This window comes from Artemia sp. Qi Xiang Cuo, chromosome 13 (assembly GCF_049724085.1).
Source record: "Artemia sp. Qi Xiang Cuo chromosome 13, ASM4972408v1, whole genome shotgun sequence".
Classification (NCBI taxonomy): domain Eukaryota; kingdom Metazoa; phylum Arthropoda; class Branchiopoda; order Anostraca; family Artemiidae; genus Artemia; species Artemia sp. Qi Xiang Cuo.
In genome coordinates this window covers 67,535,452-67,553,205 of record NC_142806.1, presented here as the reverse complement: position 1 = coordinate 67,553,205, position 17,754 = coordinate 67,535,452, and the positions used below count along the sequence as shown (strand labels likewise).

Here is a 17,754-nt window from a genome sequence, read left to right as displayed (position 1 = left end):
CTCGCTCCTCTTGGCAAAGGTGTAAAGACCTCTAGAATAGGTCTACCAGAAAAACCTGTTTGGTACGGGCGCGTACGCAAAGTATATACCTTCAAGCAAATTCCATATCATATTTCAAATTACTATACCTTCTATAGAAATGATACCTCTTTGCAAATGACCCTGGTAACCCAATTCGTTTAAAGTACACACACATATCTATGCCTCAGGCGTATATCTGAATGTGTACTTTAAACGAATTGTACGGTTACTACTTATATACTTGCATAGAGAAGTATCTCTAGCATTTATGATCACAATATTTATTTTGTGCTACGAGTAGCCTTTTTAATGATAATAATTGTATTTAAAAACTATTGTGTAATTCACAAGACACTAAAGTAAAGTATGTTACACAAAATAACTAAAAAAATAAACACAACAAACTATAGAAAAAGGAAATATCAAAATTACATACTTCATATGTTTAGTAATGTCAAGATTTTTAATTAAATATCAAAGAGCATATTTAAATTATGTCCTATAACATATCAACATATCAAAAAATTAAGGGACAACACAAAATGGGTTTAATATAAATGGTTAGTTTTAAGTATCTAAAAGTAAATTAAAGAAAAAAGGCAATAATAATAATTAAAGTTGTATTTAAAAACTATGGTGCGTTGTATAAAAATGTTGCGATAATACTATATATCTTTCATAGATATTGTGATAATATAATCTCTTCCATAGAGGGATAATTTCAAGGAGGTTTTTTTGTTAGCCCTAGACACACAACACAATACGCAATAATAATCTTATTTTAATTTTCATGAAAGAAATATCCTGCAGTTTATTCGTGAAATCCAGCCACATATAATCTAATATTTACTAGGAATTCTATTTACTTTTCTTACTAAACGCTACTTCTTTTTAATTGTTTTGCTAAAGATCCTTTTTATTAAAGAAATCCACTCTTTTTCAATTAATTTGTGAAAGCGACAACGCCCATTCCGTAATCCACAAAGGAAAATGTTATTAAAAAATCCGGTTACAATTTACTAAAAAGTCCTGAAGAAATCCGGTTATAACTTGCGTTGCAGTATATTACTATGTGTGTTTAGCTACTACAAAACAAGATCTTGCATTCAGGTACTTTTTCTAAGGTTGATGACGTCCTTCTGAGGTCAATATGAGTCAATGTCATGACATTGACCTTTTGAGGTTAATGTCATGAATGATATACCCGAGCTGATTCAACTTCATATTTTAGAAGAAATAGCCAAAAAAATTGTCAGTTTTGTGAGACAACAGACAGTGTGGAAAAGTTTTGTTCATAGTTCTTTATTTGAGCCTAAAAGTCAAAAGCCTCGAGAATGTATCTCGGTGGTTGTCATAATTTTGTTTATGATTATTACTATTAATATAGGCAGAATTACAAAACTGATTAAAGGCTGACGCCAAAACGGCCCATTGCCCCCATACCAATAATAGTAATAACTATAATAATAATGGTAGAAATGAGATTAATAATTATATTAATACAATCACAATGATTTGCAAGGGGAGACTCATCCACTGCCCACCAGTCAGCAACTGAAAATGACACTTGATCTTCAGATTTGGTTTTAGCGGTTGAAGTTTTTTCCCCGCCTCAGATTCTTCCCAAATCATTCATTTGCGAAGGGAAATTTACCTCCAGGTATGATTTTGGCAAAATTTTCTGGCTTTAGTCAATCGAATCTCGGCACCGTATTTGACAAAATTCCCTGCCACGTGTTCTCACGTGGTAAAACAGCATGCAGGATAGAGCAGCCAGTGGCTTCTTCTAGGGTCAATGGTTCGATACGATCACCCCCGGGGGAAAAACACACACCAAAAAAATAAACTTCAGTGATCGATTTTCTGAAAAAAATGTAAATATCACATTTTGGTATATAAGAGCTTGAAAGCTCAATAGTAGAGCTCTGTGATAGATATATAGATAGACATTTATTGCAACATAAACTGCTTTGAGCCATGGCAAAAACAAATAATACAAAACAATAGCACTTGATACTAACACACGTAACAAAAAATGGTGTATAATAATAGCAATGAAAAATCATAACAACTGCAAAACAAAAACAAGCATAATAAGGGACATAATTCCATAAAACTAGCATAATTACACAAAATTTCGCTCGCCTGATCGATATATTGTAAATCCTTTAAAGCTACATGGGCCATGGCCACAAAAAAGAAAAAAAAACAATAATTCAAGCAAACCTTATAAAAAAAAATCCAAAATAATTTTCTTTTCCCGCCTATCGTCCACCCTCCAAAAATCTCTCTCTGGGCTGCCAGCCTACACGAACTACCTCCCTACATTCACAAGGGGAGGAATATTATTTCAATTAAAATTGTTTAATGAGTTTAATTTAAATTGATTTTAATTGAAAAAATGTAAAATAGCACATTTTGTATATGACAGCTTGAAACCTCTACACTAGGGTTCTCTAAAATACTGAATCGGATGGTGGGATTTTCATTAATATAGCTTGACCTATTGGGGGGTAAGATTGCTTGTCCTATTTCCTCCTTTTTCAATAACTGGTAAAAGTTTTCTCAGGCCCGTAACATTTGATGGGTAACATTAAACTTAATGCGCCTTAGATATTTTCAATTAGCATAAATATTCAATTCTTTTGATATACCTATTGTTATTCAAACTCTGCTTTTTAGAGTTCCGTTTATTATTGAGTCGTGTCGTTTCTTACTTCTATTGTTATAGACTTTCAGTTTTTATAAACAATTATTCCTTTTCATTCCCATGTTAAATTGAGACATGACTTTAAGAAATGGTACTGCTAGCAGCAACAATTGCAGCAAATCTAGACGCTTAAATTTTTAAAAATAAATTCTTGCTTAGCACAACACGCGATAAATAATTTAAATAATTTCTGACTTTTCCCGAGTCGTTAGTTGAGTTCTGCTCTTTAAAATAAAAGTTCTTTTGACTGAAAGAAAGGAGTAACATTACAATATTAAACGAACAGAAATTATTATGTATACGAGAGGGGGGCCCCTTCATCAACCCTAGCTCCTTACGCTAAAGTATTACACATTTTTAAATAATCTTTTTTTAAAGAATTGTGACAAAAAGTCAAACTTTAGTGCAAAGAGCGAGGCTTGAGGAAGGGCATCTACCCTAATAAGCGAAATAGTTTCTGTTCATTTTGTTTTTATGTTGCTTGTTACTTTCAGTTGAAAAAAAATTGTTTTTCTTATTTAAGTTTTGACAGTTTTTCAAATCATGTCAGGAAATCCCCTTCCATTCCCCTTCTCCGGGGTAAAGTTTTTCCAAGAACATTCCTCCTAATACTTTCCTGCTCGTGGAAAATTCTCTCTTTGAAAATCCCCGCAAATCCCCTCAAATCGGCAAATTTAGGAACTTACGGCCCTTTTCTCATGGATGTAGGAGGTTATGTCATCCCCCAATGACACTACTAGATGAGGATCTTTACTTTTAACGTCAATAATAAGCACTCCTAAATACCCTGGTATCTGTTATCAATCCTTCCAATCTTTTATTTACGATACAATGATAAATAAGATTTGCCACCTTAACATCATATAACTCCATATTAGCTTACGGATCATTTGATGACCGATTACTGTATTGGTTATACCTATAATATTATACCTATAACATCGCAGCAGTCTGTCACTCTCACTATTTCCCTTCTCTGAATCATATTTACCTAAGCTAAGCTACCATCTATCCTTAATTTTACCACCTGGTTATTGAAAAAACCTAATATAAACACCAAAATTCTACATCGGATTAAATAAACAACTACGCGAGTTTGTTTTCAACTGAAGGTAAAGAACAAAATTAAAACTTAAAAGGCGAACAGAAAATATTGCGCATATGAGGGAGGTTGTCTTCGCTTTAATATCTCGTTTTTTACGCTAGAAATTGACTTTCTGTTCCAATTATTTAAGAATAACTTCTGAAACACGAGGGCTTTTTTAATTAGAATAATAACCTTTTTTAAAAGTTATAAAATGATTTATCGTGAAAAGCGATGTACAGAGGAAGGCATAACCCCCCTCATTGGCCTAGGCCTATACGGAATAATTTGTAAGATGAAAAAACTTGTTGCTGTAGGTTGTTTTTGTTTTTTTATTCATTTAATTCACATACAAAGACATACCGAATTTCCATGACTGCCCGATTTCAAGATGTAAAAAACTCAAATGAAAGTAAGAAGCGACATTAAACCGCAAAACGAACCAAAAATGTTTGGTATTTCCTTCTCAGCCCCTCCTTCTTAATATAAAATTTCACAATGCTGAACTTAAAATTTCATTTTTAAAGATATCAATTATAAAAACTTTCCAAGAAAGAAGTTTTTCAAAGAAAAGTATAGAGCCACATTAAATCTTATATTAGCAGAAATAATAATTCAAACTCAAATCGACCACTAGTTACTATTAAAGATTAAATGAAACCCAAAACGAACAGAAATTAAATAAACGATCATAGGTTTGCTTTTCATTTGCGTTTTATTGAACACGAATTGTATTTTGAAAAATGCACTTTTGTTTTTCAAAACAAAGACGACAAAAAAAAAATCACTATAATAATCAAGATGACCTATGAGAACTAATGAACATAACTCAATATTTATAATATAACAACATTATAAATATAATGGGATAATATTTGTACCATAATTTGTTTTCAGTAAAGATCAAAAGACGTAATATTAAAAAGAATTTTACGGTTAGGGGAGTAGTCAAACTCATGTTTGTAATAATTTTTGTCCGTTTTATGTTAAACTTGAATTTTCAGTTTAATTTTTACTTGTTTTAAGATATATTTATTCGTCTGTATTTGTGCCTGTTGTCATTATTTTTCCTATGATCTTTCGTTTTATTTTCTGTTCGTTTTGGTTCATTTATGCTTTAATAGTAATTTCTGGCTGTTTTGAGTTTGAATTATTATTGGAGTTTATCTCTGTTGGTTCAAGTTTAATATGGCTTTTTACTTTTTCTTTGTAAAACTTCTTTGTTGGAAAGCTTTTTTAATTATTTTTATTCTTTTTTTATGAAGTTTTGTCATTGTTTAATATAATGAATATTTCTGATACCAAATATATTTTTAAGTTCCTTCAAGCTTGCCTGGAAACCCTATGTATGAAACAATCCCAAAAGAAAAGAAAGAGAGAGTGGAACTACATTAGAATACATTGTAAATGCGCAGTTTTAACAACCGGGATGGACATAGCTGTATTTTGATTAAATTTGACATCCCCCTTTCTCTGAAAGTTTCAGCCTAATACCGTTACCTATTTTTGAGATATAGCAGACATCTAAATTTGGCAACCAGAATATATAAGGGGGTTTGTTATCCTTCAATTACTTTCGACTATTAAATAGAGCACTAGCTCTCTCAATTTCCAATCGAATGAGCCCTTTTTTAAGTTTCTACCACATCGCTTTCTGTAAAAACCTGATATTTCCCCTGGTCATAATTTACAACCCTTCCCCTGAGGGCTATGGGGGGGGGGGTTGTCATCCATAGAGACCTAACCTCTTTAATTCACAACTACGTTGAAAAAAAATGGCTGTCTCAAAATTTTGATTGGATGTGTTTGGGGTATTAATGGTCATGAGAAGGGTGTTAGTTGCCCTCGAAACAATTTCGACTATTAAAAAGGATCCAAGTCCTTCCAATTTCCAATCGATATAGCAGCCATCTAAATTTGAAAACCAGAATATATAACGGGTCTTTTGGTTTAGGTCAACGTCCTATGCTATTTCATGATATTTTCAACTTACTAACCTTGGACGTTCCTTAAATATTGCAGCTACATCCAATAGCAACTTGGATGATAATAGTTTCTTTTAGTTCAACCTCCGGCTCAACAAGCTCTGAATGTTTAAACGAGATATTTATCCATAACTGCTATTGAAATATTGATGATATGCCGTTTTGACGCCTATTTTGTTTAACGTCCCCCATGAGAGTCTATATCTATGAATGCTTTTTAGAATTCCATGAAAATTTTGCATTTATACCCATAGCTGTTCCTGAGACCAATATAGATAAGCTAAGATGCGTCCTTTTGACATCTTAGATGCACGTTGAGTCTTTTGATTTATTGCAACCATCCCTCTCAGTATTCAATGCTTAGAATTTAATAACCTAAGCCATTCTTGTGATTTTGCAGATAACAAATTTTGACAACCTTGATGCACTATATTATTTTGACAGGCAGGATGCAGTTAAACTTTTTTGATTTAGTTCAGTAGTTTTAGTTTTAATAGTAGAAGTTAGAGTAGTATTAAGAGTCACAATTATAATCACAATAGCAGTGGCAGTACTACTAGTTGCAGTCACAGTTACAAGCAGTAGCAGTTGTAGTCACGAGTTTTCTCACTCGTAGTCAAAAGTTGTTGCACTTGCAGTTGTAAGTAGTCGCAGCGTCATTCACATTTGAAGTTGCAAGTACTTACAGTCGAAAGTTATCGAGATCCTAATGAATCTCAGTCAAAAGTATTCGTAGGAATAAGTACTCGCAGTTGCCAGTGGTCATTGTCTGAAGTTATCGCTGCCACAATTTTTGACAGTTGTAAATAGTTGCAGTTACTAGCAGTTGTAGTTGGAATCACAATTAACCTTAATGACAATCATTAGTAATCGTATTCCCTATTTTTCACAGTCCCAAATAGCCAAAGTTGCAAGTAGTCGTATTAGCAAATATGAATAGTCACCGACGCAGTCATAATTAGTTGCACTTGCAAGCAGTCCCAAGTAGTTATAGTCGTGGTTGCAAATAGACACAGTAAAAAGTATTCACAGTTTCAGTCACAGTAGAAGTAACAATAGCGGCCCCAAATGTGTACAGTTATCAATCTTAGCCGCTACTAAGATATTGCAGATGTACCCATTTGATAATCTTGATGCACATACTAAACAGAGTCCTGGTCTCAGGTAGAGGTAGTCAAAGTTGCAAGTCGTCACAATTCAAAGTAGTCTCACGTAGTCATAGCCACAGTCGTAGATAGTCCCAGTTGTAGCCATATTATTATTGTCCCCGCTACATCTTGACTATGGAGTCTGACCCCACGCAGTGGCGGCGGCACACGGCCCCACAAACCAGTAAGGCCATCTCTGTCCCGTTCTGTAAATTATCATGCACATAAGGTGTTTTAATTTTGTTAAATATCCCCCTCAACAATCCTTGAGTTAATGTAATCCCAAGTGGATGTGATAGTAGTTGTAAGCAGTTGCAGTTACAGTTGCAAGCTGTCGCAATCAGAAGTAATCACAGTCAAATACACACTTTGCAGATACACTCTTTTGGCAAACTGAATACACATAATATCTTTCGATTTGGGTTAGCATGCCCTTCAACATTCCCCGAAATTTCACCTTAATACCCTTAGGCTTTTTAAACGCGCCCAAAATAAAAAAAAACCTTTTCCTAATGATAATTAATGCGAGTAAAAAAGGGCAAGCTGCATAATTTACGATCCTTACCCTGGGGGCAGTGGGGGCCGTGCATATCCGGAGGCATAGCTACTAGAATTTTTAACTATTTTGAACAAAATCACCTTTTCAAAATTCAAATCAGTGTTGAGTGGAGGGGCATCTAAAAAGGACAAGGGGGACTGACTGCCCTACGATCACTTTTCAACGTCCTCCTCAACATACATGAAAAGTTTCAGCTTATTATCCTCTCTTGTTCCTTAAATATAGCTTATACGCCCTTTTGGTTGCCAGCATTCAGATAGTCTGTTTTGATTCTGTTTGACAGTCCTCTCGAAATGTTGATAGGTCTATGTCATCCCTATATGCATAGTTATTTGACCTTTAGACTGTTTTGAACAAAATAGTTACTTACAAATTTTGATCGAATGCTTTTGTTGGGAGAATAGCTAAAAAGAGCATGGGAAGACGGCTTCCAGCCCTCCAGTCACGTTTCAACATCCCCTTCAGTATTTCCTGAAACCTTCAACTTAATATCCTAAGCCGTTCTTAAGATATTGCTGATTCGCTTTTTTTTATAAAATAGTCGTGCCTTGTGCCTTTTGATCTTTTTTTAACATACCACTCAACATTCTTCAAAGCTTCTCCTTTATATCCTGAGCCTAGTTGAATACAACCAAAATCAAATATTTCTCCTTTTCCTAATGATAAATCCTTCGTGTAAATAATGGCCGAATTGCATAATTTACGATCTTTTCCCCAGGGCTGCGGGGAGTATGGCATCCCTGGAGGCATTGCTATTAGAACTGAGGACTAGTTTGAAAGAAATTACCATTTTAAGGTTTCAATCAGTGTTGAAAAGAGTGGGAACCTATAAAGGGCAAGAACAGCGGAGGCTGGTCGCCCTCCAATCCCTTTTCAACAATCCCTTTTACATACCCTGAAAGTTTCAACTTAATGCCCTCACCCTTTCCTTAGATTTTGCTGATAATCCCTTTTGGCGACCAGCAAGTGCACAATGTGTTTTGTTTGTGTTCGGTATCCCTGTCAAAATGTCTTAAAGTTTGACCTTTTTACCCTAAACCCTTTTGAAGACCATGGTATAAACTTGCTCTCTTTTCTGCATGAAAAACCTTATATGTCAACAATGGGCAACTTGTATTGCTTACACCTCTTGACCCAGGGGCTATAGGGGGTATCATCAACCCTGGAGGCATATTTATTTGACCTTTGTACTATTTTGAACAAAATGCTATCTCAAAACTTTAATCGGATGCATTTGAATGCAAGGGGTGGGAGGGGGAAGGCTGGTTTCCTTCCCTTTGGATCACTTTTGACTCTTAAAAAGACCACTAAAACTTTCAATTTCCAATTGATGAGCCCTCTCCGAAGCTTAAACGACCACTCCTTCCTTATGATGTACCTCTGGGGAAAAATAAAACATATTACTGTGAAGTCTTATGGCCCTTTACTATAAGCAACGCTAGAGCGTTGCCTAATGAATGCATATCAATAAGTTTTCAATGAAAATACCCTGTGTTTTTTTTGTCATCAGTCTCACAAGCTTTTTAAAGATTCGTCATTTCCATTTTAATGATGAGAAACAACACAATATTTGGTTTCATTTCTTGTGTGATAGTTTGGGAGTTTAGTCAGTAGTGGGAGTGTGCTGTTTTTTTAAGCAAAAAATTGCAATCGCTTGGTAACAGATTTAGCAAGTTTAAATATATACTGTCATTAATCAATACACAAAACTGAAATTCTTGGAAAATCCCATTCTTTCAGTAACCATAATTCATGGACGTGGAAAAATTATTCGTTTTTGCAATCATCCAGAACGTGATAGTATCATAGTTGAATTGCTCCACGTGAACAATTACAAAAGGAACATAGCCTAAGTATGAAAGACCAAGTGGAATTAGTCTATTTAAGAAAAGGCGTTTTAAGCAGTTTCATAAAGCCTAGAGGACAAATGAACAACCTAGACCATCAAATGTGACAAGACCAATCCAAGCAGTTAAGGTAAATGGTATTGAAAAAATGTAAAAGTAATAAAAAACGAAAATGAAGAACAAAGAAATATACAATCAGAATGCTTGCATCAAGGACAATTACAACGAGTCAAAACAAAATTAAAGAACGAAGAAACATCGGCTCGAAGATAATCTGCAGCAAGAATTTAATCGAATCAAAAACTAAAGTGAAGAAAAAAGAAACATGCGACTAAAAGATAGGCCACAGTAAGAACGAAAAAAAAAAATATGCGATTAGAAGATAAGCGTAGGCACGAATTACAAACGATAGCAAGAAACAGACTACCAGAACGAGTAAAAAATGAAAGTGAAGAAGAAAGAAATACTACGCTAGAAGAACAACGCCATCACAATCTTTGACGGCAACAAAATTTGGTACAAAACCCAGTACAAACCTAGACAGATGCCATAAACTACGAAACTGTTTATTACAAGTCATTGGGTCCTTTAAACGTTGTATTTAGTCCCTGGGGAGCCATCCATTTTCCCAAGGAAAGAGTAGCAAACAAAGATGACTCATTTAGAGCTTGCGTTTACAATATAAGAAAAGGAAACGATCAAAAATTGTATTTTTAAGGCCAAACTGAAATACTGAAAAAACAAACAAAGCGAATATTTCGAGAAGACAACAGCCTTTCTTCTTCAGCGCGAAACAAAATAATAAATTCAAGGAAAGTGCCGAAAAAAAAAAAAACAAACGCAGAAAACAAAGCAACAAAGCAAAAAAGGTAATTTATTTGAAAGTTGCTTCTATCATGTTCCAATTGAATTACCACCACCCCAATTTCACAATGAAAAGTTGTTTTTCTTAGGACGTCACTTGCTCTCTAAAGAGTTGCACGAACGAATCCGAAAGTTGAACTCATGTTCCATCGTAGCTAAATTCAAATTAAGCAATGATTAAACTATTACTAGTCGTAATGTTTTCGGTTTTTAAGAAGCTGGACATATTTTTCATAAAATCAATTTAGCGGCACATCCATCACCAACCACTGAACGTGATTTTTAACCACCTTCATATGGTAGTGAATGCTGTATAAGCGATACATCATTCACACGGGATTCTGATTAATGGACAGTTTTTTTGGGCTTGATCGGTTTTCACGGGCGTTTTCAGGCTGAAAAACCTCTTCCTATCTAATTTATCTACTATGGGCTGCCTCCCCGTAGTAGCATAATATTTGTAGGCATGAATATATAATGAGTCGCAGGTAATAAGCTTCGGACTTTCTGTGCAGGATTTCGACTATTGTTGATAGAAGAGCATCGCAAAGTGCTGAAAACCAAGTTGTGACCAAGATGGGCCCAGGATCGCACAAAGCCTCCATTTATACTGGAGGTCCCAGGGACTTATTGCTGTCCGGTTCTAAGCTGGCTTAAGCACTTCGGTGTAGACTTGAGAAGAAATGTTGATCCCCGTCCTTGACTGGTATCCGGGAACATTGCTTTTCCCGAGGCCAAAATAATTTCAATGATTTAAAAAATAAAAATAGGAACGTGGTACATTACGACGTTAAAAAATTATTATCGTATTAGGAAGCATGGGTGGGGTATGTGGACAGGAAGTAGGGCTAATGACGAATAAGGAAGCTACTAACCTTTTTTTAGGCTGGGAATGTATTAATAATAGAATTCTAATCACTCACTTTATGACTAAAAGGTCAGGGTATAAGTTATAGTAGTATATGCCCCTGTTGAACCGACTGACGGAGATACTAGTGACTCAGATGAATTTTACTTACAGCTACAGGAGCAAATGGACAGGGTCCCAGGTAGAAATACTGTGTTTTTACTAGGAGATTTTAGTGCCCAGGTCGGTAAAAAAGCGATAGATGGTATCCTAGCCTAGGTAAATTCGGTGTAGGAAAAGAAAACAGTAATGGCTACTGACTTTGGCAATTTTGTAGGTATAACAATCTAGTTATAATCAATACGCTGTTTGGCCATAAAATGACCCATAAGTTGGTATGGTATTCACGTGATTATAAGACAGCAAACCTTATTGAAAATGTTATAGTAAACCGAAGACTGGCAGGATCAATGCAAGATACTAGGGTATATATGAGTGCTGGTATTGATGTTAAAAGTAAAGATCACCATCTAGTAGTGTCTAGGGTAAATTTAAAGCTGAAATTTTGGAAGGGTAACTACCACCCAGAAAGCTATGATGTTGGTAGACTCCAACATGAAAATTTGTGAGAAACTTTCCAGGAACAGTTAAATACTAAACATGAGAGTTTATAATTTGACAATGTAGAAGACGGTTTGAATAATTTTGGAAAAACAATTTGTGAAGTTGCTCATGGTGTCTTAGGGAAGAAAGTTAAGACTGCAGCTTGGAATATTAGTGAAAAGCCTTATGTTTAAGAAAGAAGAGAAGGGGCTTGTATGAGAATTATCTGAGTGATTCATCATATGGAAACAAAAGGAATGTAAAGAAAGTTGAGAAAGCATTAAAATATGAACTAAGGAGATGTGAAGTGGAGGCCATAGATAAAATTTCCGAGGATCTGGAAGATGCAGCTAGACGGCATAATAATAAAATATTGTACTGGCATATTAATAAATTTAAAGCGAGTAGTCAATCCGGACTTGTCCCAGTTAAAGATAGGAACAGGGTCACAATTAGTGATAAGGAAAGAGGTAAAGGTGGATCATTTTAAGAATTTGCTAAACTGAGATACAGTTACAGGAAAAGATATAGAGGAAAATGAAAAAGTCTATGATGCCTTGGATGTGAAGGAAGATTTGTTTTTGCGAGGAACAATTAGCGACAGTACTAAAAGGATTAAAAAATAATCAGGCTCCAGGTGCTGTTAGTGGGGTAAATGAGTTTTTTAAATGTGGTGGCTCTGAGGTTAGAAATAATTTACTAAAGATTATGAATATGATTTTGAAAAAGGGGAGGTACCTAACCATTTTAGGAAAACCTAAATTAAACCTCTGTATAAGAAAGGTGATAAGAGTGAGTGTCGTAATTATTGAGTCATTAGTTTGTTCTCTGTAGGTAGAAAACTACTTAGCAATATAATACTTTTTAGACTGAGAGATCCTGTTGACAAAGTTTCAAGAGAAGAACAGTGTGGTTTTAGAAAACGTTGAGGATGTGTCGACCAAATTTTCACTCTTAGGTTAATAATTGAGAATAGCCTTAGTTGTCAAACACCTTGGGTCCTCAGTTTTATAGATTAAGGGCAAGCGTTCGATTCTGTTGATAGAAGAGCTTCAGCAAAGGTCTTATCCTTGTATGGTATACCAGACAAATACATTGAAGTGATTAGTGGTATGTACGAGAATAACACTGCTGCAGTTAGGGTAAGAAATGAGGTTAGCGGCTGGTTTATTCCAAACAGAATGGACCATATACTTTTACTATTTGTACATGTCTAAAGGAAAGATGTTAAATATATATTTTTTTAAATATATGTATATATATAATATAGATGTATAGATTATAAATATATTTATATATATATATATATATATATATATATATATATATATATATATATATATATATATATATATATATATATATATATAAAATATATATATATATATATATATATATATATATATATATATATATATATATATATATATATATATATATATATATATATATATATATATATATATATATATATATATATATATATATATATATATATATATATATATATATATATATATATATATATATATATATATATACATAGTAAGCAGACAATGTGAGCCTCTTATTGATGTCATGGGCCGGACCCAGCTCGGCTACGCGGCAGGCTTCGTTATATTGATTCTCATTGATGCTTGTCTTCTAACAAAGGCCGTTGTCCTGGTGAGGCAGCACATTGATTTGTGTCATTCTCCGTTTCTCGTATTTACATATAACCTTTGGCATGGTTTTTTGTTCCCTGCTGTATTTCTTTCATGAAATCCATTAGGTTATGAGAAAGTCCATTCTTTAAAGAATGTACAAGGCGTTCTTCTAGAGCTTCATTCAGGTCTAAAAAGTACATTGCAAAAAGACGACGTTGTTTTCTAACCTAATACTTGTTTCTTCTTGACTTTCAGTTTTAACTATTTTTATTCTCGCAGTTGTTTGTTGTCTAACCGCAGGTGTCTTTGTTCTTCACTTTCATTTTTGACACACCATGATGCTTGGTGTCGTATGTCTTCTAACCACATTTTATTTCATCTTCATTTTAGACTTTCATCAGTTCAGACAGTTTTTCATTACCCTTTGCTTTAGTTGCTTGGACTTGTCTTGTTTGTCCATGTTATTCATATTGAACAATTGGGAATTTATGTTTTTCGGGTCGTCCGCTTAATTCTGTCATCTTTTATGGTTCAAAAATTTATTTTTTTCAAATGAATTGTGATTTTCAATGATTGTTTGTCCTATAGACATTGTGTTACTTATCTGGTATGCAGCGGTAGCTAGCAACCTAGTAAAAGACCATCACGTCCAATATTAAGAAATATAATAACACATGACTCCTAAGAATTGACTCAGATCAAAACAAAAAGTACACCATTAGAAACTTTGTCAGAAATTCTTATATAGGAAACTTACTTTCCCTTGGCTTGAACAACAAGGAAAACATATTGGCTTGAAAATCAAGAAAAGTGGCAGCTATTACAGCATTCTGCTTAAACGACATCTTTTTTTCTTTTTCTTCTTTTCCACAGATATCTTGGCACTGGAACATTGTAGAGAATTGTTCAATGGCTTATTTTAAAAGAAATTACTAGATCTAGATCCATTTGTAATTAAAGAAATTTTTATTTTAAATTGAATCAATTTTTCTACTTAAACTGCATCTTGATGAATGACGTCATAATCTTAGGTAGTAGCCATATATGAAGTAATAAATGATTGTAATATTTATACGCGCTCATCTTTCGACAACATAACATAAGACATACATGATGGATCGATATAGTTCATTATAAATAGGGACTATGTATTTTTCAACGGTTATAGCTAAAACCTAGTAAAGAAAAAACAACAGCGCATAGTGACTAAAAATAAGATAGTACAAGCATCTTTTGCAATGTTGCTTATCTGGAGTATGGTGCCATACTGAGGATCGTGTCTTGCTATTCCAACTAAGAAAAAGCCAAAAAGCCAAATGGGAAAAAGCCATTGGCTTTTTCCCTTTTTTTAATCCGGGTTTCTTAAAAAGAGCAATACGATTGTTAGTTTAAAATTTTACATTAAAAGACAATCATTGGTATAACAAACCAATCCATGCATCAGTCTTTTGTAGCTACTAGATTGTTTGAGCTTCGTCTCTTACCAATTCAAAGAAGTTATATAAAATGAACGATACACAATATGGAATCCTTGTTGTGAAACAGGTATGTGTGTGTGTATGTATCGCATAACTTACGCTTCTTGACTTCTATCTTACTAGGTCACTAGCTATCACTGCAACCCTGATTAAAGTACTTGCGTTTGCTCTACAGTGTGTTACTATAGCCAGGTTCAATCCCTTGATTCCATATTACAAAGCTGAGGTCAAACCCACTGCACCATCACAGGGAAAAATGGCTTTTATTGTATCTCTAGAGGAAGTTCCTTGCGACTTGGCGTCTTCAACTGCACTAGCACAAGGAAAAAAACTGTTATAAAAATAATTATTGAGTAACTTAAGATTCTTATGTGAAGGCCCTTCTTACATATGAGAGCCACTTATCCCCTGTGACAGGTGGGATTGAACCAGCGAACCATTGATTAAAAGACACACTTTCATCCACTGTGCTGTGACAAGGTTTTTGATATAAGCAGTATTTTATGCTTAGCTAAATTTAACCTGGTGGTTTTTTTTCTAAAATTAACGTACTTGCAAATTATATCTTTAAAAAGAGGGACAAGCTGGAAAACGAAACAATTGAAAGAATCATCACAGATCTAAAAACGTTGGCAAAACTATGTCTGTACACAAAACAAGACGAAAGGAATCGGGACCAAATTGTCTGTGAAATTCGAAATCAAGCCTTCCGAGAAAAGTTGTTGGCAAAAGGGGATATATTAACCCTAGACAGTGCAGTGTCAAGATGTAGAACCCATGAAACAACACAGGCTCAGCTGAAATCATTTAATGGAAGCAAACAGATACCCATTAAGCAGGAAGTTAATGGAATCACACGTGGTACGAGCCAGAATAGTGCCCGAAATCAGAAAGCTCCTACCAATGTTCCCCCAAGGGTAAAGAATGCCATTTTGTAGTGGACCATACTCAACAAATGACGCATGTCCAGAAAAAGGGAAAATTTGCACCCAATACAGAAAACCAAAACCCTTTGCAAGGGTCTGGCATAGTAATAAAATCGTGAGTACCATTGATGGAGAAACATAGTCGCATCGAGCTGCAGTTGATGAAAAAGATAAAGTTCTCCTGTATGCCATTGGAAAACAACCAGCTCTCTATCAATTTTAAAATTGACACTGGACCCAAGAACGAATCTACAACCAACAAACCAACGACTAACCAGCTACTGTGGATCTAGGATCCTTGTCATTTACACCTGTGATCTTATCTGCAGCCACAAACAGTATCCGAGGGCAGATCACAAATTCTAGGTCGTGGATTCAGATTCAACTCTGATTTTGAGTCAAGCATAGATTTGAACCTCCTCAAACTGGTATTAAATGTCAACTCTGAAGAAACTAGTGTAGTTGATGAGTAAAAAAGCGTCTTTGATGGTATTGGCCGACTGGAGGGCGAATGTAACTTCTATCTAAAAGAATAGTCCGTACCTACCGTTTATCCAGCTAGAAGGGTACCAGAAGCATTAAAAGACAAACTCCAGAAAGAAACCTATCAGAATGGAAAGAGATGGAGCTACTGAAAAATTCACTGAGCCCACAGACTGGGTCAAATCAATGGTTATGATATAAAAGAAGAATGAAACTGTGAGACTGTGTATAGATTCAGTAGATGCAACAAATGCATAAAGCGCCTTTACTACCCCATACCTACCTTACAACATATTACAGTCAAGCTGTTTGGTGCAACCGTGAACAGAAAAATGGATTGTTTATAATGGTATTGGTCATTATTGCTCTCCAAAACTGCTTTTTTTTTTTTTTTTTTTTTTTTTTTTTTTTTTTTTTTTTTAGGCAGATGTCGTATTAATGTTGGTTAATTGGTTGTAGAATGCCCCCAAATGAAATCTGTAAAGTATTAACTGCTCAAATTTATAGTTTGATTGTTATGATAATGTAAAGTTAAAAAAAATTGTAGGTTTTTTTTTTCTTTCTTTCTTTTTTTGTGTAGGTGGTACATAAATGCAGTTATTAGTTTCGGAAATAAAGAAGTTAGTACCACTGAGAGGAGAGGAGGTGGGATTAAAAAAAAAAAAAAAAAAAAAGTCAATAAAAATAGTTAAAGGAGTAGAGCCTCTCTCGAATACATTGTTCAAAAACATCAAGAAGATGGTGCACTGCATGACGAGTAGAATGAGATTTTTGGAATCCAAATTGCGTATCGCATAAAAACCCAAGAGAATTAAGGTAGGAATACAGTTTCTTATGAATAACCTTTTCAAATATTTTTGAGAATAGTGGGAGAATCGATATAATTCTCCAGTTTGACATTTCTCTTTTGTCACCATCTTTATGTAAAGGCATAATTTTTGCTTGTTTTAAAGCATCTAGGGACTGGCCTTTTTCCATAGATAGGTTCACCAAGTATAGAAGACAAGGCAAAAGGTAAGTGGCGACATCCTTAAATGCCTCAAGGCTAAGACCGTTAATTCCTGCTGAATACGACTTTATTGTTTTCAGTGTGGCCTCGAGATCAGACTGAGTGCACTCTACGAATTTCATGGAACGACCTTCCCCACGGTCATCAATAAACAGCTCGTTTTATACCCATGGTCAGCAACGTCATTTTTAACATCAATTCTAACATTTGAAAAATATTTACAAAACTCATCACCAACACCTTTCTTACCGTTAACTTGTTTTTCACCAACTACAAGTTCATCCACTGGGTTCATAATGTTATTACCACGTAATGCCTCATTTATCACTTGCCAAGTTCCTTTAACATCACCGTTTTTATCACGAAACTTCTCTGAGTAATAATGTTTCATAGATGACTTTCTGAGGGAGGTCACATTGTTCCGAAGTTTCCTGAATTCTTCAAGGTTTTGTTACGTTGGAGAATCAAGGTACAACCGATAAAGTCTAATCCGTTCACTAATTTTTTCCAAAATTGTATTTGTCACCCACGGTTTCCTTGGGAC

At 34.6% G+C, this 17,754-nt stretch overlaps 1 protein-coding gene across 1 annotated transcript; it reads right to left on the bottom strand.

Moving 5' to 3' along the window:
* Positions 1 to 13,376: 13,376 nt before the first annotated feature.
* Positions 13,377 to 17,332, bottom strand: LOC148945580 (uncharacterized). Its single transcript, XM_089099090.1, has 2 exons — positions 16,918 to 17,332; positions 13,377 to 13,501 (listed from the first exon to the last, which is right to left on the bottom strand). Exons 1-2 carry the CDS (start codon positions 17,330 to 17,332, stop codon positions 13,377 to 13,379), a joined length of 540 nt encoding a protein of 179 aa, XP_088955216.1.
* Between the last annotated feature and the right edge of the window lie 422 nt (positions 17,333 to 17,754).

Bases quoted from the DNA above. Each gene is read 5' to 3' on its own strand.
- LOC148945580 (XM_089099090.1), bottom strand. From the start codon at position 17,332: ATGAAATTCGTAGAGTGCACTCAGTCTGATCTCGAGGCCACACTGAAA. The intron at 13,502-16,917 runs GTATTCGAGAGA...TGTACTTTTTAG, and splicing joins TCTTGATGTTTTTGAACAAT to ACCTGAATGAAGCTCTAGAA.